Raw genomic sequence first — 23,928 nt, 5'->3', positions numbered from 1 at the left:
CGACTCTGCAGGAGATTAGTTAGCTCCCACAGCCACTTCACCTAAGTATCTAGAGTTGAATAACGTGAACTTTTTCCTGCTCTTGTGTATAAGCTTAAAGGATAATACCTCTATGAAATGTATTATTGTGTACCTTTTTAGGACATGGAAGTTGTATGTGGTATTTGCTGAAACAATGTAATATAATAAGGCATGCCCCTGTGACCTTGATTTGGTAATAGGAAAATACTACTGTGGCTTGCTGCCAAAGGATGCGGTGGAGTGTACATAACACTTAAATCCCGTCTGAGCTTAATCTTCTTAGAGTTTCATAAGAGTATACTGCTCGCGCTAAGACACGCTGGTTGGTGGCAATCAAACAGGAAGATACACTGATAAAACACAAGTATTTGTATATAGGTACATAAAATTTGAGATAGTTCAGTGGCTCACTCTGTTTTGGTATTAGATGAAATTCACCTTATGATTCTTATAGAAGCTAGTGTGAGGAATGTGTTTACATAAATGATGCTGGGCTTTCATAATGACCTAACTGAACGTATGGCAAAATAGCAGATATGGATGAAAGAAAGGCTCACTCTTCCTCTCTCTTCCCATGAAGAGGAATAAATGTTGCATAATGTATTAATACAATCAGAGTCTAATGCTGTAAACTGTACCCACTCAAATAAAAAAAATGTAGTCGATGTTATACAGTATGTAATATTCTTTCTTTTTATTGAATCCAGTTTACTAAACTATGAAAGGTGAAGGACATATATCTGATAGCAACGTTGGAAAAAAAATTGAACGGGGAAAATAAAACTAGCAGACATTAGGCTGCTTAAGGTAATTCTGATAGATAATGTCTGGGTGGCAATCAAATGTGTGTAATGACATGAGTCTTGTTTGACAGTGCTTTTCTTTCACTGGAGAGATTGTAATCAACAGCTTGGCATGAGGACTAGTGGGTAGATAGGAGGAATTTAAAAAGATTGGTTAAACAGAAGTTGGGATGGATTGCTGGAAGTTGACCAGCATTAATTAAATTTAGGAATGAAGTAAGTTTTAGCACTGTTCTTTTTCACTCAACTTTTTAAATGTTTTCCTCAGAATGAGGAAGCCTGACTAGATTCTTTCTTTCATGTGGTACCAGCTGTGCAGTCTAACACTCCTGTCTTGCCTAATGGTTAAATTCAGAATCTGGATCAGTTCAGGGAAAAAACCCGAAACTGAAGTTTCTTGATTCTTAATGGCTTAGCACCACCATTTTCAGATGTGAATGATGTCTTGAAAGAGAATTCATTGCATTCAATTCAATTCCCAGCAACTGTCCTCATTTCATACTGGCAAGGATGGTTCTGTGTGATTACAATTTCTGTGTGTTTATTACTCCTAAAAATAACCCCAAACAAGACTTAATGGTAGCCTTAAACAGTGTGTCTATAAGTATCTATCTTGCAAGTCTTCTCCTAAATAAGAATGCTACCTTTTTAACAGACTGCTCCTGACTTCTTCCCTGGAGAAAGTCTTTAATCATGTTAATAGTGCAGAGCCAGGAAGGCTGCTTGATGTAGTGCTTAGTTTTTGTTCATTTTGTTAATGGTTAACTGTGTTAACAATTAGTTATTTAACTTCTTGAATTTCTGCCTTGATGGTACCAGTTTTTCAGTTGCATGGTAGCTAAAATTATGATCTGTATTACGCAAACCAGTTTCTGGCGGTCACTTTTAAGATGCAGGGGGGCAGAAGGTTAGTTTAGATTTCAGACCCCAGGCAGACTTTGCATGATTGGCAGCAGGGAAGACTGTGGAGTTTCTTGGAGTAAACAGCTAAGATTTGTGTGCGTGTCTTTTAAAGAATGTGGTCTTTAAAAGCTTCCATGAAAATTCTGAGTATTATCATTAGATGACCCTGAGCAAAATGTGTATAACGCCCTCTAAGAATGTTGCTTGAAGACAGGTGTGCTTTGCATTGGCATCTTCCCTGTGTTACAATAAGTCTTTTCTGCCTCCCTCCATCACCTCAGTCATGCACATACCTCACAACAGTTTGCTACTGTGAAGCTAATGGTGAACTTTTCCTTCCTCTGTTTTGTCCAAGGGAAGTTGAAGACCAGGTGCAGAAACCTGAGCTGATGCTCTAATCTGATAAAGAATATCCGTGCATCCTTTTCAAGTCTTTTTAATGATGTCATGTAATTTTTATATTCATTCAAGGTGAAAAAGAAAGTGCTTTCCTGTTGACTGTTAGGTTGAGAGGAAAAAGTTGTTTTAGCTTGCAGACTTAGAAACATGATCTGTTACTGTAGGGAGAGATTTAATACCTCCTAATTGCCACACTTTGGTAAAGTATAATGGAGTTTAAGCCCAATAGCTCTTACTTCATAGCTTCTGTGAAGAAACTTTGCCTCAAGAGCTCATATACTGAAAAGAAACTACTTTTTATAAGACAGGTTTCATATTTGGTTTCAGTTTACAGACTGATTTACCATTCACTTTCATTTGTGTTATACTGTGAAAGGAACATGTTTGGGAGCATTTTGGTGCATCGCTTCAGAGAGAAAGCTCAAACAATTTTGCCTTGTCTGTGCTAGAATGCCGCTCTTAATTATGTTTAAATGTCTGCACTGAGCAAAACACCTGCATATTCTTATGCTGCAGTTAAGTGCCCATGCATGGTGTTAGAGTAATTCAGAACTAGTTCACTTGCAAACAGGCATTACCACTCGAAATGATACCTTGGAAAACTAAAAACTCCTCTCTTCCAGATCCCATAATAATTCACTGTGACAGTGTGTTGAATGCTGAGAATTATTATTTTATTATTTTTCTATTACTGTGCTTAATATGTGTGGGGGTGTGCATGTTGTGGACGTGTTATTACTCCTCCCTGAGTATGTTATAGATGAAACATTAATTTGCTAGGACAAGAGATAAATGCAATGCATTACAATGCCATGCCAAAATTAGAGAAAGTGCTGGAATTGGAAGTTGTCCCAGGGAGTTGGTACAATTAAAAAATTTTGTTTCATGAAGGCCTATTCACCTAGGCGTATGTTAACATGTTAGATGAAGATGAAGGCAGAAGTTCTGAAAGGTAGATTTTTTTCCTTCCTTAAATTCAAAGTAATTTGTATCTGGATATACCTGAAGCTAGGTGTCAATTAGCATGTGTTTAACCATAGTAAAGGTTCTGTGCTGCTTCTGCAGGTTCTAAAGGTACTCATGAGAAAAAGAGGAGGTGAAAACTTTGGTTATGACAAGTAGTTGATTCAACTATAAGTTTCTTGGTAGTGGTTGTATCTAGAAGCAATGATTTAAGAAGGCTCATTTTTAACTGAGCGAGACAAATCTGTGTAAAGGCTTTTTGACAAATATGAACACTTTAATGAAAAAATGCCTTTAGATGTAGAATAGCATAAATATAGTTGGTGAAAATGAAATGGATGCATGATTATTTGCAGCACATTCTGTTAAAACACATTTGGTCCAACTGAAAGATTCAAATATGCTTATTCTGAGTAACCACTTGTAAACTGAATCTGTGTTCTGAAAGTCAAAAGCAATATTCTTTTGCATTGCTGTTACTATAGTTATCATAGGGTTGCTAGGGTTTAATTTAATCTATTATTTTAGAACAATATGCTTTCAGTGACAGTCGTGCAACTCAAACCGTGGTTTGGCTGTTTTTCATTTGTTATGTTTTTGTTCAGGTAGGGGGAATGTGTGTCTGCCCTGGCCACTCTACTGCTCCCTTCATACATATATTTAACATTTTGAGTCTACACCATTATGTTTGTTAAATACATGAAAGAGTTTTATGGAGATTGAAGGATTGCAGGAGTGTGGTAAGAGATAGCTAAAAGAGATAATAGAGGGGATTTGGGGAACCAACAAAATAGAGATTAAACAGTATTAAGGGCAAGTTTAGGGATCATGGATGTGAATTGGAGACTGGGTCAATGTATGTAATCTTCTTGAATAGGATTTTGTGCCAAGTCCAGGCTAGAAGTTGTATGTTACGGTCAGTCAGGTAAGAAGAAAAGAGAATGAGAAATTAGAGTGAACTGAGATGCAAACAGGAGAAAACCCTAAGAGTTTCCTGAAAGACAGATTTTTACTTTGAATAGTTGTGAACATTTTATGTCACCAATTTATCTTCATACCCTTTCCCTATATTCTGTGATACAAAGTTAAAAAAAAAAGAACAAAAACAAAACCAAAAAACCACACCAAAAATCCACCACAACAACAAAACCCCACCAAACAAAAAATCCCCAACCTTTCCTGGACTGTTTCATAGTTGTCCGGGACACTATTGCGGTTTGTCTTTGTAGCAATTTGTGAAGTTTAAGTGAAGGCACATGCTCTTTGAAAGCAAGATTCAGGTGGATAAGATTAGTGATAAGGTCTGTCACTCCAGGTTTCAAAAAAATGATAAAATGAAGCTGTATTTTTCAGAGTCCATCTGGAAGTGACTTTGGCCTGGGAACGTGGGGCCCAGGTTCTCTCAGTTAGAAGCATACAGGATTCTCATCTGATTCTTAAAATTACTCCTGTGTGGTTTCTAACTAAATGAGCATACAGAAGGGTTTTTTTAGATACAGCAAGCATATCCTTCATGATCTCGCTACTCCAGAGCTTTTTTCAAAATAAAATTTAGCAAAGTGAGAGAATTAGACATTTTTGTCTCGTTCCAGTCATTAAACATATAAGCATAGTTGCCAGCCAAGAAGCAGATGTATTCTTGTACACTGGCTTCTTCTCAGACTTGCTTTCTTATACCCTTTCAGGTCAAGTGAGCCATGCATTTTTGGCATTTAATAGCAGCTAGGGGATTTTCCTGCCAGTGTTACTAATTTTTATATTTTTTTTTCCATATAAAGTTGGGAGGCAATGTATGTTAGTTAGGTATCACTTATATATTGCTAAATCTCTAGAAAATGTAAAAAAATGATGGTAGGTTTACAACAGTCATGTATGTTATATCCCTCCTAGAGGGTGTAGCATTTTCATTGTAACCGGTTATTTTTTAGGCTTCATTCTTAAACCTAGGTGTGTCATGAACTTCATTTTCGTAAACCTGGTTGCTCGGTGCCTTTGTAGTGCTGTGGACACCTGCCTGTGCAGCCTGCCCTTCGCCGGTAGCTCCTTGCCCTCTCACCCAGGCTGCGGGCGCAGTGTCTCCAGGCCTCCGTGGCACTGCTTTCCCTGCATCGCTCTCGGGTGGTTGCTCCTGGGGTGTTATCCTCGTGGCCTTGCACCTGCACGTAGTGTCATTACAACAGGCTCTCTCAGGAATAGTGCCCTGCAGCGTGGGAATCGCCTGGTTTTTTCCCCCTTTGGGTGTAGCCTTTGGTTTGTGGCAGGGGATCGGATAATGTGCGTGCATAGAGGTTAATGACTGCAGGCTCTGACTCAGTAGCTGCCCTGATCATCATGCACTTTGGTGTGTGCCAACACATTGTAATTAACAATAGCCAACAGGGTTTGGGCAGCTCCTGGTGAAAACTATATTGTTACTACAAGGGAAAATATTGGGGGGGGGAGCCACTTGTTACACTGGAGAGAAGTCCCAGGGAAGGGCACTCATCTGGGGACCTCCAGCATCTCTTTCTGGCTGATCGCAAGGGAGAATTTCCATTTTTCCTCTCCTTCCTTTTGTTTTTATTTCTTCCTCCAAACAACTTTCACCACTGGAATTATTTTTAGTTACTGTACCCACTAATAAAACTTTGGGCTTGCAAACCTGTCTCAATATCCTTTGTGCAACTACCTGTTTCTCTTGAAGACTGGCAGATTTGCAGCATCTCGTTTCCTCCCACCTGCTTTTTTTTTCCTTATTTGCTGATTTGCTCATTAAACAATTCAGGTGAGGTTACAGCCAAGATGTATGAAACTGTTTGTTATATAGAGGGCTATTTTTATAAATGAAGGCCAAAGGGATAGTTATGACCATGTAGTCCTCTGGTATGTTGGTTTTAGTAACAATTCAAGCTGCTGTGTGGTCAGAAGGTCTTGGATTAGGTTTAGTAGCAGTATGCCAACAGCTGATTATCTGTTTGTTGGGGATTTTTCTGTGGTGTGCTTTTTTCTTTAGAGTGACAAGGTACTTCTAGTTTTAGTTAAGACTTGAGTACGTTTTAGTCCATTCCAGAGCTGAATAGTGTTGAGGTGAAAACTTAAATGAAGTGCAGTTTGGTTTTCTGAATTATGTATTATTGAATATATTGTATGTTATTGAACTATGGTAAGCTAAGTGTAATTAGGATGTGAACATGCATACATCACTAAAATACACACCAAATACTGAAGGTTATGATAATATTTGTTGGATTGTTCCTCTTAGTTCCCTTTTTCTATTGTAAAATTGTCTGGTTTGCCTCAAAGTAAATGTTTCTTTACAATTCCTTTCAGATTCCTGCTTCAGTGTCTTGAGGATCTTGATGCCAATCTACGGAAACTGAATTCACGTTTGTTTGTTATTCGTGGACAGCCAGCAGATGTTTTCCCCAGACTTTTTAAGGTACATCATGCCACCTTGCAGTTGTTATTTCTGTCCATAAAATATGACTGACAAACTAATTTCAACTAGGAATATTTCTTGTACTGTATACTTCAGTGCAAGTTGTTATCCGTGCAAATACTTAACTGTCCTTGCAGCTTCTCTTTAAGGTTTTTGTTAGATTTGGGTTTTTCCCCTCTAGTGTGCATATCACCAACTTAAGTGAGTTGCTCTTAGACTTTACAGCTTTTGCTTTCTTTCTTTCCAGAAATGGAACTGATTTCTAATGGTTTGGTTAAGTGTAGGTACTGTATATTACTAAATTTTCCTTTACAGGTTCCCTTTGAAATACTGAAATACAATTCCGTGCACATGAATCCAGGTTCAAAGCCTGACCTGTAAAAGCAATGTTTTATTTAGGTCAAATATCTGTTGTGGTTGCTTTTTGGCTGTTAAAAGTGATTTAATAAGCTCTTTGCCAGTAGTAGGCTTGGTAAAAGCATAGTGCAGGTAAAAAGCAATTTCTAGTCGAAGCAGTTTAAGGCTCTCATGGGAAAGAGTCTTATTATTGAGGAAATTAAAGCTGTGAGGGATTATTATTGATATTTGTTTTCCATGGGTAATAGTGTATTTAATGTAACAATACTATAATAGGATAGTAAAAATGAACACTTTGCAGATAGATTTTAAAAGTTTTTAAGGAATGACTGGATTGAGGTGACACAGATGAGCAAGACTGGAGGAGCGAAATAAATACCTATTTTTTCAGAGATGATCTGTTCAAGATTTTTATTCCCAAGTCTTCAACACCAAGGTGAAAACTCAACTAAAACTCACATTTCTGTTTTTATTCTTGTGCTTTAGTTCTGAAATACTAACTGGATGATTCTCTGACTGGTCTTTTCTTGATTTCCCCTCAGTGAAGAATTTCCTGCAGTACTGTGACATTAGTTGCTGCGTGCAACCCTCCAGATATTCAAGCTTGTTATATCTGCATGCCAAATTTGGTCTGATTGCATTTAAATAGGAGCAAAGATATTTCTGTTGTGTGTGTTACCTTCTGGATTTGAGTGACCTGTGACAAGTTTTCTTAAATACTTTAATGGCTGCTTTGACAGCTCCTGTTTCAGATCTTCCTACTAGGCTGATCTTTCTATGCTTAACAACACTGGAGTGCCACATTTTCAGAATATTAATTTTAGTTCTGAGACGGTAATGAATATAACTTGTCATATAGATAGTGTGCATCAATCAAAAAAGAACATTTACATCTGTCTGTCTTCTGGTTCGTCAAAGTACCAAAAAGTGTCTTTATCTTACATTTGTTCACTGAGGGGCTTTTCAGGACATCCTCTATCCTTGAACAAATGAGAGGCATTGTTGAAGGTCTTGAAGACTTCTTCACCTTTTGGCTGAAGACTACCTGGAACATGCATCTCATACCATTATCTCACAGCCTCTTTTGCCAGAGCAGTAGCTGTATATCAGGCATTTGCAGTGCAGTGAAGGGCATTTAACACTGAACCAAGCTTTTCAGATCATCCTCATTAAATGTCTCAAAGGTGAGCGATGATCCTGACCCTGAAGAACACATGTTGATGTTTTTTGGCTGGTAGAAGATAACTTTAAGTAAATAATGGTAGGAGACAGTGGAACTTCTATAGACCCTTGTGTCGGAACCCTATCACAGTTGCCAACATCTGTGGATTTCCTGGGGATTAATGTTTTCAACTGTTTCTTGGTAGGGCTCTCCTTTTCAAAGGCTGAAGGACAATTCCTTCAAAAGGCAGAGCACTGATCTATCTTTATCCTTGTAAGAGGCCTCAAGGACCTTTAGGCTCTTTCATTCACGTGTGTGTGTATGTGTATATATGTGTGAGTGTGTATATATATATATATATATGACTGTTTGCTTTCCTCTTTCCAGTCCTTCAGAGGAGCTTTGCTTCCCTTAAGACACTGAATTCAATGTCACATGTTTTCAGCAGTGCTAGCTAACAGTGCTGCTGATAGCAGCAGTAGGCTGTCATCCTTTGGAACAGTGCATAGAGACAGAATATTTTTGCCAGTGGACTTCGCAGGTCTTTGCAAAACTCTTTGGGTTTTTTGTTTGGGATCTTTTGGTTTTTGTTTGGGATTTTTAAGTAACTTAAGGATGGTGGTTCCATCTGACCGCAGCAATGCAACTTCCACTAGTAGCAGGCACCCACTTGGTGCCTGTTGGCTAACTTGAATCAGTCAAGTTTTGGTTGGTTCTTGCCTCATTCTCTTCAGTTTGTCCTGGTCTGCTTTGTATCTCTAGCTCTTTGATAAAGAAAATAAAATTGGAACAATCTCTAATTCTTTAAATGCATCAGTGTTGCTAAAAACATTCAGTGGTATGTGCAAAGCGATTTGTGCCCATGCTTATTCTAAGTGCCTAGCTCATGCTGACATGATCTGGGTGTATTCACATCACGTGGCACTTGTCTGAGAATTCCTCGACTCCCTTGGGGATGTGGCTCTGGCTCTTGGACACATTTTTTGTGGTTTTCTTTTCAATATGCCAGAGGAAAGAAAGATTGAGAAAAATGTCTGCTGCAACTTGTCAGACAGTGGTTTTACATTATGAAATGGAAAATAAATGTTGTATGAGGGTGTGGGAGGTTGCTTGAGGATTCGGGGCCTCCTGGGTCAGTCTTGGCAGACAGCGATGGAGAGAGCCGAGTTGTCTTTGAAAGAGCAAGCACTACTTGGAATCGCCTGTCCTCAGGGTTGTACTTGGGCTTCACCTAGGAGAGAGCTAGTTCAGAAGTGAAACAGCACCGTAGGTGAACAGCGTAGAGTGCCCCTTCTTTCTTTGGTGTAAATCCAGTTCTCTGAAATAGTCTGGCTGATGTATTTAAATTAACTGTTTAAGATTCTGAGGGATTAGAAAGGTATTTCTCTGAGTTTGATTGACAGGATGGCTTTCTAGGATCATTCTGTGCATACTTAACCTTTCAAATTCCCTGCTGTTGGAGAAGCCTTAGCCATTAGTTGATCCCTTTCTTTGCTTCTTTTCCCCCACCTGTTACTGTTGGCCTTGGTAACAGCATCTGTGACATAAAGTATATTAGACTTGAAGGTGTCCTCTTTTTAGAAGACAGATTTTTATTTTTTTTTAATTTTATTTTTTAATTGAAATTGAAGATTATCTGTTCTGGTGGGTGAAGGGCAGGGATTTGGAAAAGGGAAGGAAAGTGTGTGGTGTTTGGTTTGAGGGAGCCAGGGGTTATTTTGCCCCCCACTCCCCCACCCCACTTCAGTTCTGCTGTTAAAGTTGACAGGCATATGCGAAAAGGTTTTCTGCAGAGCAAAACACTGCTGCTGATCAATGTCCAGAAGGCAGCCTCTGTCATCTTTCCCTTCTGTTGTGTCTCTTCAGGTATATGGATCCTAAAGTTAGAGCTGAGTTTTCAAAATTTGCTTAGAAGTTGTCCTATTACTGTGTGCACCCACAGTAATGGAACAGATAGAGGCTTTTTTTAATGCCTGATTCCTGCTTAGATGCCAAGATGTTGGACTTTATTTTTTGTGAGCCTGAGTGTCTAAATGTATTTTGGGCCTTTGTGTATCTCTGACAACTATCTGCAGGTGATAGCTGGTGTTCCACCTTGTCCCTGTCCTCCCCATTCTCCTTTCCCTCACCCTCCATCAAACAGCTGACTTGCTGAAGGACCATATTTTTGTTTTGTGTTGCAGGAATGGAACATTGCAAAACTTTCTATTGAATATGATTCTGAACCATTTGGAAAGGAAAGAGATGCAGCGATTAAGAAGCTGGCTAGTGAAGCTGGAGTGGAGGTCATCGTTCGAATTTCCCATACATTATATGACCTAGACAAGTAAGTTACCATTACCTCTGATTTTAAAAATGGAAAAAAAATTAATTTGTTTAGATACTGTGTGCTACTTCCTACGCAGAACACTTTATAGTTAGGAAGACTACAAATTTGGTTTATGTTTCTCTTTTATCAATCCATCCAGATTTTACTACATACTGAATAGAACTTTGCAACTCCAAAAAATGATACAAAACTGTATCTGAAGTATAGTTTTGATTTGGGGTTCTTCTGAAAATAACGGTCCTGTTAATTATCTGTCCTTTATAATGAAGTTACTCAAACATGACTTTTAACTTCTCCCAAATAAGATCTGTTGTTGTTTAGTTGTTTTGTTACATTGTTTTGTCCTTATTTCACTTGCTGTACACAAGTTAGCAGAAAGTTCTTTATTTTTTAAGAACTGTTTCCTATCAGTTATGTATCCTATAAATAATTGGGGATTGTTTGATATCCCTGTGATGCCTTAATGCCTTGTTTATATTTTTCCACAGGTCTATTTAAATGGATTAGTATTAGCTCCCTGTTGTAGAAACATAATCCACAGACTATTCAGAATATGACTTGGCTTCTCCTAACATTGAGTAATTTATTGTGGTAGATGCCAGTTTTATTTATATAAATATTATTTATATTTACAAGCCAATGTATAAGAGGCAGCTAGTCATATGGGGGGAAAGGGAATTATTTACTGCTTTGAAAATTCCTTTTCTTCTGTCCCCACCCAAACACCCCCCCAAAATGAACAGCTGGTTCCATCTACCACTTTGTAAATTATTTCTCTGAAGTTTTCCTATTTCCAAGATTTTAGTTATATTTCAGGTGACAATGCAAAATATGCAAACTGTGTGTTTTTACAACAGTCATTATGTTTAAGCTACACCTTATTTTTTCCCCATATTAAGACAGCTGTAATACTGCCTACTGTTTTCAATACAAGAATTGAAAAATAGATTTTTTTTTTTTTAATGCAAATAGCATAGTTTTGTAGGTGACTTGGATGTATCTTTATGTAGCTGTGATCTCTCATCTGCTTTGCTGTTCTGTATTTTTCTTTGCCCTGAGCTGTCTATATTCATTACTTGTTCTTGAGAGACTTTCTTCAACCCAGGAGTGAAGAATAATTGACTTGGTTATAAACAGTTAATTTATATGTCTCCCTAGTGGGGAAAAAAGAATGGTAAAACTAAAGTTCAAGCTATCTGAATTACCATGTATATATCTGTGATTTTATATAACATGCTAGAGGCAGGTAAGAAGATATTTCTGTATGTGTATAGATGTGTATATTTCATTTTTAAAAATTTAAAATGGTTATATACTGTTGTCTGACATACTCACTTTCTCTTTTTTTCCTGTTTTTTCAATCCAGAATCATAGAATTAAATGGAGGACAGCCTCCTCTTACTTACAAACGATTCCAGACCCTAATTAGTAGAATGGAACCACTGGAGATGCCAGTGGAGACTATAACCCCAGAAGTAATGGAAAAATGTACTACTCCAGTTTCTGATGACCATGACGAGAAATATGGTGTCCCATCACTTGAAGAGCTCGGTATGTTCTAAGGTTGCTTTGACATTGTGAAGCAAGTAAGATGTAATCTACCACTGAAAGCATAATACTTAAAATAACCATGAGAGACGTTCTACTTATGGTTAATTTTTAAACTGATGCCAATTATGACATGATACCCTTTCGTAAAAGGAACAAAAAAGGATAATCAACTCTGTAAAGTTTAGTTGTTTTCTTTTAAATGGAAGGTCATATCAAACTACACTAAGTCTGTTTGGCTTCTTGTAATACAGTGTAGCCATTTTCCCATGGTACCAAATAATCATTAAGCTACTAATAGTCTTTGATATTTCATTTTGTATTAAATGTATTCGGTATCTTTGTGCTTCAGGTCATTAATCTGTCATTTTACAAATTAATTAAAAAAACCCCCTCTTGTCTTGCAATGCCAAAAAAAGATAATAATAAGGCAAATAATTATTTTAGAAACTTCTTGAAAAAAGAAAAAAGGTCTTATGTTTCTGTAAATCTGATTTTTAAGAAACAGTACCAAGCTACTGTCCTGTGGATCCCCCATCTCTTTCCTGTTTCCCCCCCGCCACAAAATACAAGCAAATGTGGTGTGACCTCCAAATTGCAAACAAAAGGGTCTGGACAGATTTTGGCTAAGCTCTGGCTGCTCTGTCTAGTCCTGTTGAACTCTTAAACAACAGACCTTGCTTTGAAAGCTTTTTTTAAGATGAGAAGATCTCACTATACAGGGGTTAAACTATAGACAGACATGTTATCTCATGCACCTGGTGAACAATCTTGGGGGAGGTGTGGGAGTGTGGAAGAAATTTTGTTGCCTTCTTTTCATCTTTCTTTTGCAGCTCCACTGTGTGTTTATCATCAAATTGACAATAATCCCCATCTGTTATTTAAGTCAAGGTCAATGAAACCTAGGAATGTTCTGAAGATAGCACTCATGCTTTTAACTTGATGGAAGAGTTTTAGACATTCAGTAAATTAGAATAGCAATTATTGTTTCTTAGCACTAATTTTTTTTAAAAAGGCTGTGGTTTTGGGATAGCCCACATATTGCAGAGCTGAGAACTTGAAAATAATTTGAAAAATGTTAGGAAGGTTGTTTTGTGGAAAAAAAACCCAGAAGAAGTGGAATTGAAGTAAGACTATTCAGCATGTAAAACTTGTAATGTGAATTAATGTAAATGCAGCAAAATCCAATTTTTACTTTTAGAAGTTAGAGGTATTGAATGTGCTTTGATAAGACTTGGTTGCATTCTGTTTGCCATGTGTCCAGCTTAGGGTTGTTCTCAAGATACAATAAAATGTAGTCAAGTATCAATATGCTAGAATTTTGTTGCCCTACTGTTTAAGTATAATTTCCTTGTTTCAATTTGTTTTTCAGGTTTTGACACAGATGGTCTTCCTTCTGCAGTATGGCCAGGGGGAGAAACAGAAGCTCTCACACGATTGGAAAGACATTTAGAACGAAAGGTATATTTCAAATCATTGCAACTATGACATATCGGGGAAACATACTTGCTTTTTGCAGTGAAATGTAAAAGGAATTGGGCAAGTCCTTTTAAAAAAAACTCAAAGCCACAAACTTGAACTCAAGGCCTTGATATAATGATATAAATCCAGTTACTGTTTCTTAGTTCTAGAAGGTGATAGCAGATTGTCTTTTAATTTGAATTTTAGAGAATGTCTGTTAGACTATTTTCTACTCAAAATAATTTAATTTTTCTTTTCTTTGGAGGTACTTTTACCTGAAACATACTTTTTATAGCTTTGAAGGGGAATTCCTCTAAGAGCTAACGTATTGCTAGTTGTCTAGGTTTCCTCTGTATTTAAAAGAAAGGGATAGGTAATTCTGGATGACAGCTCATGCCTTCTGCATTGAGATAAATTACCTTCTAGAGATTTGCTGATTCAAAAGGATCTCCACGATGTTGTAGGTAACGTGATCACCTGTCCAGTGTCTGGATTCAGTTATAGGCAGTGTGTGTGATTTCTCCCTTTTATGTTTACAAGTTGCTAACATAGTTGCCTGTAGTATGATATTGTTGTGTGGTTTTTGTTTCTTTTATTTTAAGGCTTGGGTAGCAAACTTTGAAAGACCACGAATGAATGCAAATTCCCTTCTGGCAAGCCCTACAGGGCTTAGTCCCTACCTCCGCTTTGGCTGTTTGTCATGTCGTCTCTTTTATTTCAAGTTAACGGATCTGTACAAAAAGGTATGATTTCTACGTAGTCAGCTACACGTTCTTAGATGTCATGATTTTTCCCTACTTCTCCTAATAAAATGTTTTCCTTTGATGGTGATCTTCAGGTAAAAAAGAACAGCTCCCCTCCCCTCTCCCTCTATGGCCAGCTGTTATGGCGTGAATTTTTCTACACAGCGGCGACTAACAATCCACGGTTTGATAAAATGGAGGGGAATCCTATCTGTGTTCAAATTCCATGGGATAAGAATCCTGAGGCTTTGGCCAAATGGGCAGAAGGCAGGACAGGTTTTCCCTGGATTGATGCAATTATGACGCAGCTTCGTCAAGAAGGTTGGATTCACCATTTAGCCCGGCATGCTGTAGCATGCTTTTTGACTCGAGGTGACCTCTGGATTAGCTGGGAAGAAGGAATGAAGGTATTGTTTCTTATTCTTGAATTTCTTGAAGTGCCTGTTAAAGTCTCAGAGAGTCATTCTAGAATTGTTGTTACTGTGTGGTGTAAGATGAATTATGAATCTTAAACTGTGGCCAAAACTAAATCAGTTCTGATAAACCAGCGGTGCTGAAGTTTTGCCTCTCGAATGCCCCCTTTTATTGAAATATTAAAGTATTTCTTGCAGTCAGAATAGGTCTGCAGTTCTTTTAAATTTGAGATTTCTTCCTAAATCTTGGCAAATGAACATGGATTTCCCTTGTATTGAAACTTCTTTCCAGTCATACCGTGTGAACAGATTCTGTTCACATATCGCGTCTGCTTCCCTGCAAAGGGGAATTAAAGGGAAGAAACTAAAAGCTGAGAATGTCCTTTCAGCAATTTCTGTCCCTTCGCCCAATGTTAGAAATGTGAGTATGGGCAACATGATTTGGCTGAAGTTTCCATGCAGTTAATTTCTGTGCAACTATCCAAGAGAAGCTGAAGTTCAAATTACAAATGTCAGTCTTTTGAAGAAAAGAATGGAATAATTTAATCTCAGCCTTTGAATCAGTTTTACATTTTTAGAAGGGTAGCACATCTTTTACTGAGCAATTATAATTAATTAAGAATGCTTTTTATTTTTGAAATCTAAAAAAGAATTTACTTGCCATCAGGATTGTGACCTCATATTTATATATGGATATAATCTTATGAAATTTCACCTTTTTTTTAACAAATCAGTTTTAAGCAAACACCTTGCATTTAAAAAAACAACTGGTTACACAACATAAGCTGCTTTAGGAATTTCCCTTTTGCGGTTCATAGATAAAGACATTGGTGATGCACATACATAGGTAACTCAGCCAAACAACAAAGCTGTATATATTACAGATAAATGCCTACTTATTCTTACTTTTGAAATAATACAGATATATGGAGGGTGCAGACTTGTGCAGTGGAAGATGTTTAATTTGTACGTCCATAATTAGCAAAAGTTAATCTGGCCTTCCAAGGTGATGTTATTTCCAAAGTCTTATTACATGGCAGCATCTAGTGGAACACTTGTGTGCTAGCACTTAATGTTCATCTGAAGATCTTGTTACATTATTAGTTACTTTGTATTTAAAATGCTTTTAAAAATCTTTTGAGATAAACTTTATTTTTTCAAGCCAGATATTTAGACAAAGATACTTTTGTAACACTCAGTGTATACTGTAGAATGAATGCCTTATTGAATATATGTAGAGAGAGAGATTCTTGTTTAATGGTATTGCCTTATTTAGACTTTGTATTGGAATAATATTAATTGAAGTTGGGTGGCAGTAATAAGATGTTAAGTTTTAGTGTCTTAGTGTGAAGATAGATGATGGTTTCTTTGGAACATTTGGAGACAATGCAACTTTGAAAAGGGATATCAGGACTTGCAGAAATATGTATTAAAAAAAAATACCTGTTTTGAAATCTACTTCTCAGCGCACTCTTTTTATAAAAGGTACTTGAATGTTCTCCTTCAAAGAATAAGGCTTCTCTTTATTTCTTGTTAGTCTGCATTGCTAGTGATCTGACTGAGCAGAGAAACTTTTCATACAAGTTAGTATTGTCAGTGTTAATAATTAAAAAACAATCAGTGCTGAAAGCTTGAATGTTTCACAACTGTTGAGCTCCAGATGTAAAGTAAAACCCTCATAAATCTTCAGCATTCTCTGAGGTTATTTTTAATATAATGGCGAAGACTATTTTTGTCTTCAGACCAGAGTTCATGATCTGTCCCGCCATTCTTCAGCATGCTTGGTGGTTCATGTACCTCCAGGAATTCAAGTGTGCATCCTCAAAACTGACTTACTAGATTAACTGTTGGTCTCCAAGAATACACCTTCTGAATGTGCTACCCTGAAACCCTTGAATTCTACCCTTGGGACTCCTTGCATAGTAAAAGGTGCTGTGCAAGTTTTGGTGTTCAGACTCACAATTTGAGTTTGAAATGATCCCTGTTTTCTGGAAGTTTGCAAAGCTTACTCAGTTGTAATGTGATGAAGCAATTCTTCTGAAAGCAACAAATACCACTTGCAAGCAGTCAGGCTCCAGACATCCTTTGGGGATTTATTTTTTAAGGATGTGTTTATGCAAGAATGTGTAACTCTTTGGTTGTAGCTTTCTGAGATGTCTACAAGGTTTTTTACAGGGTAAAAGCCAAACAGGCTATCGCATTTTTGTTCTCGATATCGCATTTTTGTTCTCGAGTTTGATGTTTAGGTAAGTATTTGCAGTTGTGTACTGAGCATTCTGTGAATGTTGCCAGGTAAGAAAGTGATGCAGTGTTGAAGAGCTGGGCTGCTTCTGCTGAAATCAGAAACTCGGAACAATTAGTGAAAAAATAGGTGTCTTGAAGGTGTGCCATGTTCAGACTAACTTGTTGCTCTAATTTCTTAAGGTCTTTGAAGAGCTCTTACTTGATGCAGATTGGAGTGTGAATGCTGGAAGCTGGATGTGGCTATCCTGTAGTTCCTTCTTTCAGCAGTTTTTTCACTGCTACTGTCCAGTGGGTTTTGGCAGAAGAACTGACCCAAATGGGGATTATATCAGGTAACTCACAATCCAGAAGTAGTACCAATTCATAGATGTTACTTAAACTGTCAAGTGGCTTTATACTTAAAATGACCTTTTGGGGGGTTTTTTTGGTTTTTTTTTTTTTAAGACGCTATTTGCCAGTGCTTAGAGGTTTCCCTGCAAAATACATCTATGATCCTTGGAATGCCCCGGAGAGCATCCAGAAGGCTGCAAAATGTATTATAGGAGTTAATTATCCCAAACCAATGGTAAATCATGCAGAGGCAAGCCGTCTGAATATCGAGAGGATGAAACAAATCTACCAGCAGCTTTCACGATACAGAGGACTGGGTATGGTTATAGGCTATTTGCTCTATTTACTTGAAAACTTCTTTCACTGTCTAGCAATTAATAATTTTTGTCCTGCAGCAGTGGTAGTCAGGTGTGAGCTCAGTGTGGTGACCAGGGTTGTGTATCCAAATACATGAAAATATTAGATGTAACCAAGAGAGGGAAGAAAGACTTTGAGTGGAGTGCCTCTTTCCAAATCTTACCAGGAAACTTTTTTCTGTGGATTTTTGGAAGTTTTCTGCTTAAACTGGGTCTTCTGTGCACTCTGATGCCCTTATACAGATAGGTGTTAATACCATACTGTATTTACATTTGCAAATGCTGTTGCTCAAACAGAAACCAGTGCAACCTCTGGTAGCCTTCTTTCTAGTTCGGAAAGACCATCCCCTTTGCTCTGAGAGGTAAACCACACGCACTTGTATTGCTCAGGAAGGCGTAAGCAGTCAGTATGTTCAAATACTGGATGTTGAATCAGGATGCAGTGCGCTTCAACACAACATAGTGAATACGTGTAACTAATGAATATTGGAAAAGTTATGCAGAATATTATGTAGAAAATGCCTGTTAAGTAGTTGTGAACTGAAATTACTTGGCAAGATCCCAGAAGTGGGCAAGATGGCAATATGTTCTCCTCTTAATAAAGGTAAACCCCTCAGGGAGAGGGTGGAGAATTGGCTATCATGAGGAAAAAAACATGCCACACTTAATCTTTTTTTTTTTTTTTCTGTCTGTCTTTATGGCTGTATTTTTTTGTTGTTGTTGCTTAGGTCTTCTTGCAACAGTGCCTTCTAATCCAAATGGAAATGGAAATGGTGGCCTAATGGGCTATTCACCAGGAGAAAGCATTTCTGGTTGTGGTAGTACAGGTCAGTCAAATTCTTTCAATACATAGAATTATTGGAACTGAACTGCACGAACTTTTATAATGCCCTTGATATTATGTATTATAAGAAGGAACTGTTTTCATAAGACAGTTTTCAGTGAAAGTCACAAACATTTTCAAATTTATTCACTATGTTTGGTAGTATTTGTATATAGACATATTTAGATTTTTTAATCTCAAACATGTAAGAATTTTTTAACCTGTTTTTTCTCCCTGAAAATTACTTAACAGTTTGGTTTCAAAAGCATTTGAATGTGATTTTGTTCTAGAAGTCTATAACCATCCTGATATTTGTAATAAGTGACTTGTGAATTTTCAAGTCAGAACTGTTAATTTGTAAAGTTTTCTAATGCTAGCATTAGATTGATTACTGGAATTTAATTCTACCATAATGTCAACATTATGGTGAACAGTGTCTGAAAACTTAAAATAGAATTTACACAGTTTTGATTAAAATTACTTTAGACTATTAACATTCTTACTGTAACATGCAAAGACTAGCAATAACTACTTACTAAGAAAAAACAGTATTAACATTGTATAAATCCATGGTGCATTACATCTTGAATACTGTGTACACCTTGCACTTCTCATTGTAAAAGGATACAGCAGAACTGGAAATCTGCTGGTTTTGTGTTCTCCTTAGGCTTTAGTCAAGGTTAGAAGCATATCACGGAGAAAGAGGGACCTTATTGTTTTCAGCCAGTACAATTCCTCTTGAATTAAAGTCTAGACTCCTTAAAGCTGGGTGCTTGAGCTTTTATTTCTTTTAAGTTCAGAGATTTAGAAGACAGGAAGAGCTTAGTTGAAAAAATTATGTGCTCTCAAATGTATACCTATACACGTAGTTACAGTTTTCACATCAGAAATATATCCATTTTGTACAAGCTTACTGTGTATTCATCTGAATTTGCAAGTGTGAGTTTGGAAGGACTAAAGCTTTAGAGCTTTGGACCCTGTTCTGAGGTGTTTTTTTTTTTTAAAAAAAAGCCACAGTCAAAGTCTACCTCTTGAAGAGGGGAAAAAACCACAATATTTTAAATTCCAGAACTGGGATTGTATCTTCTGTTATGTTTATAATTCTTTTTCCTGCTTCTCCAGGAGCTCAGCTGGGAGCTGGTGATGGTCATACAGTTGTTCAGCCATGTGCCCTGGGAGAGACTCATACAGGAGCAAGTGGAATTCAGCAGCAAGGTATTATGGCAGTGCCTGTCTGTAGAGGATCTCCAAATCCTTGCAACTATGGAAAAACAGAGAAAACATCAAAATAACATGGATACGTTTTTGGTGACAGCTGCTGTCTACAACCTGAACTGGCCTTGTTTCTGCTCTTGAAACATAAAAATTATTTCTTAGCGTGAACTTGCTTGTCTTGTCACCTTTATCTCTAAAATGCTCATCTAGAACATTATTTGTATGTTTTGAGTGGGAGGGATCTCAAGTGTGACTAAACAAAAATTAATAAACTTTATCCTAGGTTACTTTAAATGAAAGATACTGAAAGAAAGAAGTTAACTTTGTGTATTTGATAGCAAAATCTGAACCTTATCTTTTCCCTGATTTCACTGCCACTCTTTCCATATATAATAAATTTCCACAGTTTTGTGTGGATATTCTCATGTTGTGGAGGCAAATTTTTATTACTTTAACTGTACAGAAACTTAAGGTGTGGTTTGTGATAGATCAAAGTTGCAATCAAATTTAGCAGAACTGTTTCTTTGCAGTCTTAACAGAGGTTGTGAGCTTACTGATCATGAAAGACTGTAATCTGTGTTTTGTTTAAGCATCCAGGACGTAACTGGAACACCACAACTGTTCAGAATAAGAAACCTTGCAACTGCTTTTACTGATTTGCACTATTTATGCAGAGGACTCAGTGTCAAGGTTGCCAGTGGATAGTTTATGCAAACCAGAAAATAGTGTGCATCTAAGTTACTTGCTTTTTTTATTTACAGCTCAGTTATGCTAAGAATTCACAAGTATTGCTGTAAAAGAATAATTAAGGAGGCTTGGCAGAACAAATGTTAAAATTTATAACAACTTAGAATTAAAGTGTTTGATATATAAACTTTCTGCTAGCTGCAAATATAATGCATAAATATGTACGCACTTAATATCGCTCATTGTGCATATATAAGTGCATATATATTTAACTGCTGTAGACTGCCATGAGGCTTTTTTATTTTCATAACAACTCTTCTGCATTCAGGATGGTTTCTGGCAGGATTTTTCTTGATGGAAAATAAATCAGTTGGCTCCTTTTGTTGTTGTAAAGAATGTAACTGTACACTTGCTTGCAGTTCTAAATTTTATAATAAATATCTACTGTGTCTGAACAGGTTACTGTCAAGCAAGTAGTATCTTACACTATGCTCATGGAGACAATCAGCAATCACACTTACTGCAAGCAGGTAATTTAAAGAACAAAAAAAAAGCTTTTATATAAAGGTGCAGTAGCGTCTTAATGTAAACACTGGTTTTAAATTATCAGGAAGAACAGCCCTTGGTACTGGCATTAGTGCAGGGAAACGCCCAAATCCAGAAGAAGAAACTCAGAGCGTTTCTGGACCAAAAGTCCAGCGACAGAGCACAAATTAAACTGGTAAGTTATCCTGTTAATGAGTAAATTTCTGTACAGATTTTGTGTCTGTGATAACATTCATATCACTGCAATGCAAAGGATCCTAAGTTATTGCTGTAAATATTGCAGTTCCAGGTACTGTACAAACAATACAAAATCCTGGCTCTAGAGAGTTTACAAAGTATGAGATAGGAAGTAGTTATAAAAATAGAACCAGACCAAAGATTATCAGACACAGATCAAGGTGTTAATGAAAGGGAGATGGATAAACTGGGGTTTCACATACATTAGCAGAGCTGCTTATGTAGCTTCAGTTACTTTCTGCTCCTGCCTGTCACCTTAAGCTGTGCCAGCAGCACTGTTTGTGTGAGTGTACGGTGACCTGAATCAGAAGACTAGCACAACTTAAAAGGAAAGGCTCAGGGCCTGGATTAGAGTTTTAGACATACAAGTGGGCTAAGCAGAACATGTTTTAGAGACTGCAGAAAACCTGCAAAATGCTGATGTAGTTATTGCATGTAAAGATGTAGGGACAAGAAAGATTCAAAGACTTTAACATTTGTCATTGGTCCGTAACATAAGCAGGATGCTCAGATGCCAAAGTTTGTCAAGAAAAGCTGTGGTGAAAAGTACTTGAATTTGGAGAGGGAGGCATTGCTAGATATACATACATGAACAGATGTGAAAATGTGTAGAGAGAAGCAGTAAAGTGGAAGAGGAGTTTGATATGTGTGAAATAATCAACATAGAGAAGATAACTGGATTTTGGTTTCGGATAAAGTTACTTAGGAACAGGATAGAGAAAAGAGAAGGCCAGAGATGTTAACCCCTTCCCCCAGTGAGCTTGATTTGAGAGGAATAAGGAAGATGACCTGAAAGACAAGTTAAAGACTAATTTACTTAGGAGGAAAGCCAAAGAATGGAGGGCTGTCTGAAATGAGAGGGGACAAGATTTCAAGACTAGGAGTGTGGCTGCATAGATTAAAGGTGATTGAGATGTTATTCCATACTTACCTTTTACAAAAAAAAAGAGTTGGTCATTATTGAGTTTGAAGAATGAGTAATAGCATATAGGCGAGATAATAGCACATGGAGAGACTTTGGAATTGGAAGATAGGGATTCCATACAGCAAGTATAGAGGATGCATTCAGCATCTCTAGAAATAAAAAGGGAAATTCGATCCACCTCATTTGGATTTGACAGCAAGATCTAATTTTGCTTGTTACGTGGTGTCAGCACTTTGTCAAAGCTATTGTGGTGCATTATGAACAATTGTGTTGTGCTGATTTGATTCAGTGAAGAACCACAGCATTGTTCCCATAATGGCTGTCACCTGAAGTGAGCCGAGACCTTAGCGATTAATCCATCTGCTATTTTCTCACATATTGGAAGCACTGTAAACTCTGCTTCTGTGTTCTCAAACTGATTTCTGGTACTCGGATGGAGTGGAACGTAATCAAAGAGAGTCCGTGTTTCAGTAGCTGTCTGATCCTTAGTATGTGTAGATTCATTCAGCATCCATGTTTTGTATTACAGAATTCCTTAGGTGCTCGTGTCTGTGTAGAAGAAGTGCCTGCAGAGCGAACGTCTGGTTCCTGTCTAAGCTCTTTTTCAATTGAGAGACAGGTTGGAGGGGTTTCTAGTTTGGCAGAGAAGACTGATTTTGTTAGGGGTGTTCAAAGCATGCTGCAAAAGCATTATAGTCAAATCCAAAAATCAGCCAAGATCATACTCAAAAACACTGCTGGCAAAAGGATGTGCGCCTTCTGAATAGCACTAAAGTACAGAGGCTGTTGGGTTTATCTTTTTTTTTAACCTTTCCCCATTTAGCCTCTAAGGAGTAAGAAATAAGAATTCTGAGTATTTGGGCCAATACAAATGGGGACAGGGCTTCCTGCACTGAGAAGGGGGGAAAGAATATTGGTCCCTTAAATTATTTCTGCCTTCTTCAAAGACTCATAACAAACTGCTTAAGAATATTTTTTTTTCTTTTTTTCTTGCAGCATTATTGGAAGAGAAGATACCACTCAAAGAACACACAGGACAATTCCTGCTACTCTGTATTGGAACTAAAGTGTTGTGAGAGTACATGTACGAAAATGACATACTTTTTTCATAAATTATTTTCAATTGTTCTCAGTTGTTGTAAACAAGTCCAATTTTTGGAATGCATTATTTCTAACTGGCATTTCTATGGTTTTTAACTTTTTAATGACTCTTTCACAAAGGGCAAATTGAGTTTTGTATATAAAGTATTTGGTGAAGAATTTGCTAACTTAATGTAAATATAAACATTCATGATTAGCGATAGACTCATTGATATATTTTTGATAATCTTTCATGTATATGGTAGTAGGAAAAGCTGTAGCGATGTTCTGTAAAATGGATGGACATAGAAGGTTTTGAAGTTTTTAAATTGTTATTATTTTTAGATTCCAGAACTTGACCTCTGTATGATCAACTTCATATTTTCATAATGTAAGTGCTTAGAAGTGTGTTTAATCAAATAGCTGTAACCTTTATTAATTGCATCTGTATATAAGTCATATGCCAATTTTTTGCTGAGTTGTAAAATTTTCATGTATATGTCCAGTCCTTGTGTTTCCCAGTTGCCTTGTTCAGTAATGACATACCTTGTTAATAAAAGAAAATTGTATATATAGATACATGTCTGTCTTTTGTGTATGCTACTGCTCTGGTACATGTTTCCAAACAACACTGTTTCAAGAAAAAACGGAAATATAATTTTTTAGACCTAATCTGGAAGCCATGAACAGTGAACTATATTACCTGCACTTCAGGTTTCATGATACTGAAGCAAAACACCATCCAAATTATTCAGGCCTTTTTGTTGCAATTGCATGTATGTATTCTTACCATTAAAAGGTTTTCACCGATGTATGTATTGAGTGTTTCTTCAAAATCTAGGGTTGGGTTTCTCTTTGCTGTAATTGCAATTTCCTTGATAGCCTGGTAGTCTTTCCTGTACTGCAGTTAACTTGCTGTTCTTTGAGAATGTTGACTTCTAAAAACACATCGGGTTTGCTGACTC

At 37.1% G+C, this 23,928-nt stretch overlaps 1 protein-coding gene across 2 annotated transcripts in view; it reads left to right on the top strand.

Annotated features, from left to right (window-relative positions):
• Positions 1–23,538, top strand: part of CRY1 (cryptochrome circadian regulator 1) — a 69,945-nt gene extending 46,407 nt beyond the window's left edge. For both annotated transcript variants that reach the window (XM_074825825.1, XM_074825824.1), the window contains exons 2-14: positions 6,399–6,507; positions 10,210–10,352; positions 11,722–11,906; positions 13,276–13,364; positions 13,967–14,107; positions 14,203–14,514; positions 16,945–17,096; positions 17,209–17,411; positions 18,179–18,277; positions 19,396–19,488; positions 20,634–20,705; positions 20,786–20,896; positions 22,880–23,538. In XM_074825825.1, the coding sequence (XP_074681926.1) occupies positions 11,789–11,906; positions 13,276–13,364; positions 13,967–14,107; positions 14,203–14,514; positions 16,945–17,096; positions 17,209–17,411; positions 18,179–18,277; positions 19,396–19,488; positions 20,634–20,705; positions 20,786–20,892 (1,386 nt within the window). In that variant the 5' untranslated portion in view covers positions 6,399–6,507; positions 10,210–10,352; positions 11,722–11,788 and the 3' untranslated portion in view covers positions 20,893–20,896; positions 22,880–23,538. The remainder of the gene's footprint in view (positions 1–6,398; positions 6,508–10,209; positions 10,353–11,721; positions 11,907–13,275; positions 13,365–13,966; positions 14,108–14,202; positions 14,515–16,944; positions 17,097–17,208; positions 17,412–18,178; positions 18,278–19,395; positions 19,489–20,633; positions 20,706–20,785; positions 20,897–22,879) is intronic.
• Positions 23,539–23,928: the final 390 nt, after the last annotated feature.

The sequence above is a fragment of the Strix aluco genome, chromosome 5 (assembly GCF_031877795.1).
Source record: "Strix aluco isolate bStrAlu1 chromosome 5, bStrAlu1.hap1, whole genome shotgun sequence".
Taxonomy (NCBI): Eukaryota; Metazoa; Chordata; class Aves; order Strigiformes; family Strigidae; genus Strix; species Strix aluco.
Note: the sequence above shows the minus strand (reverse complement) of the source record. Positions and strands in the feature narration are given on the sequence as shown.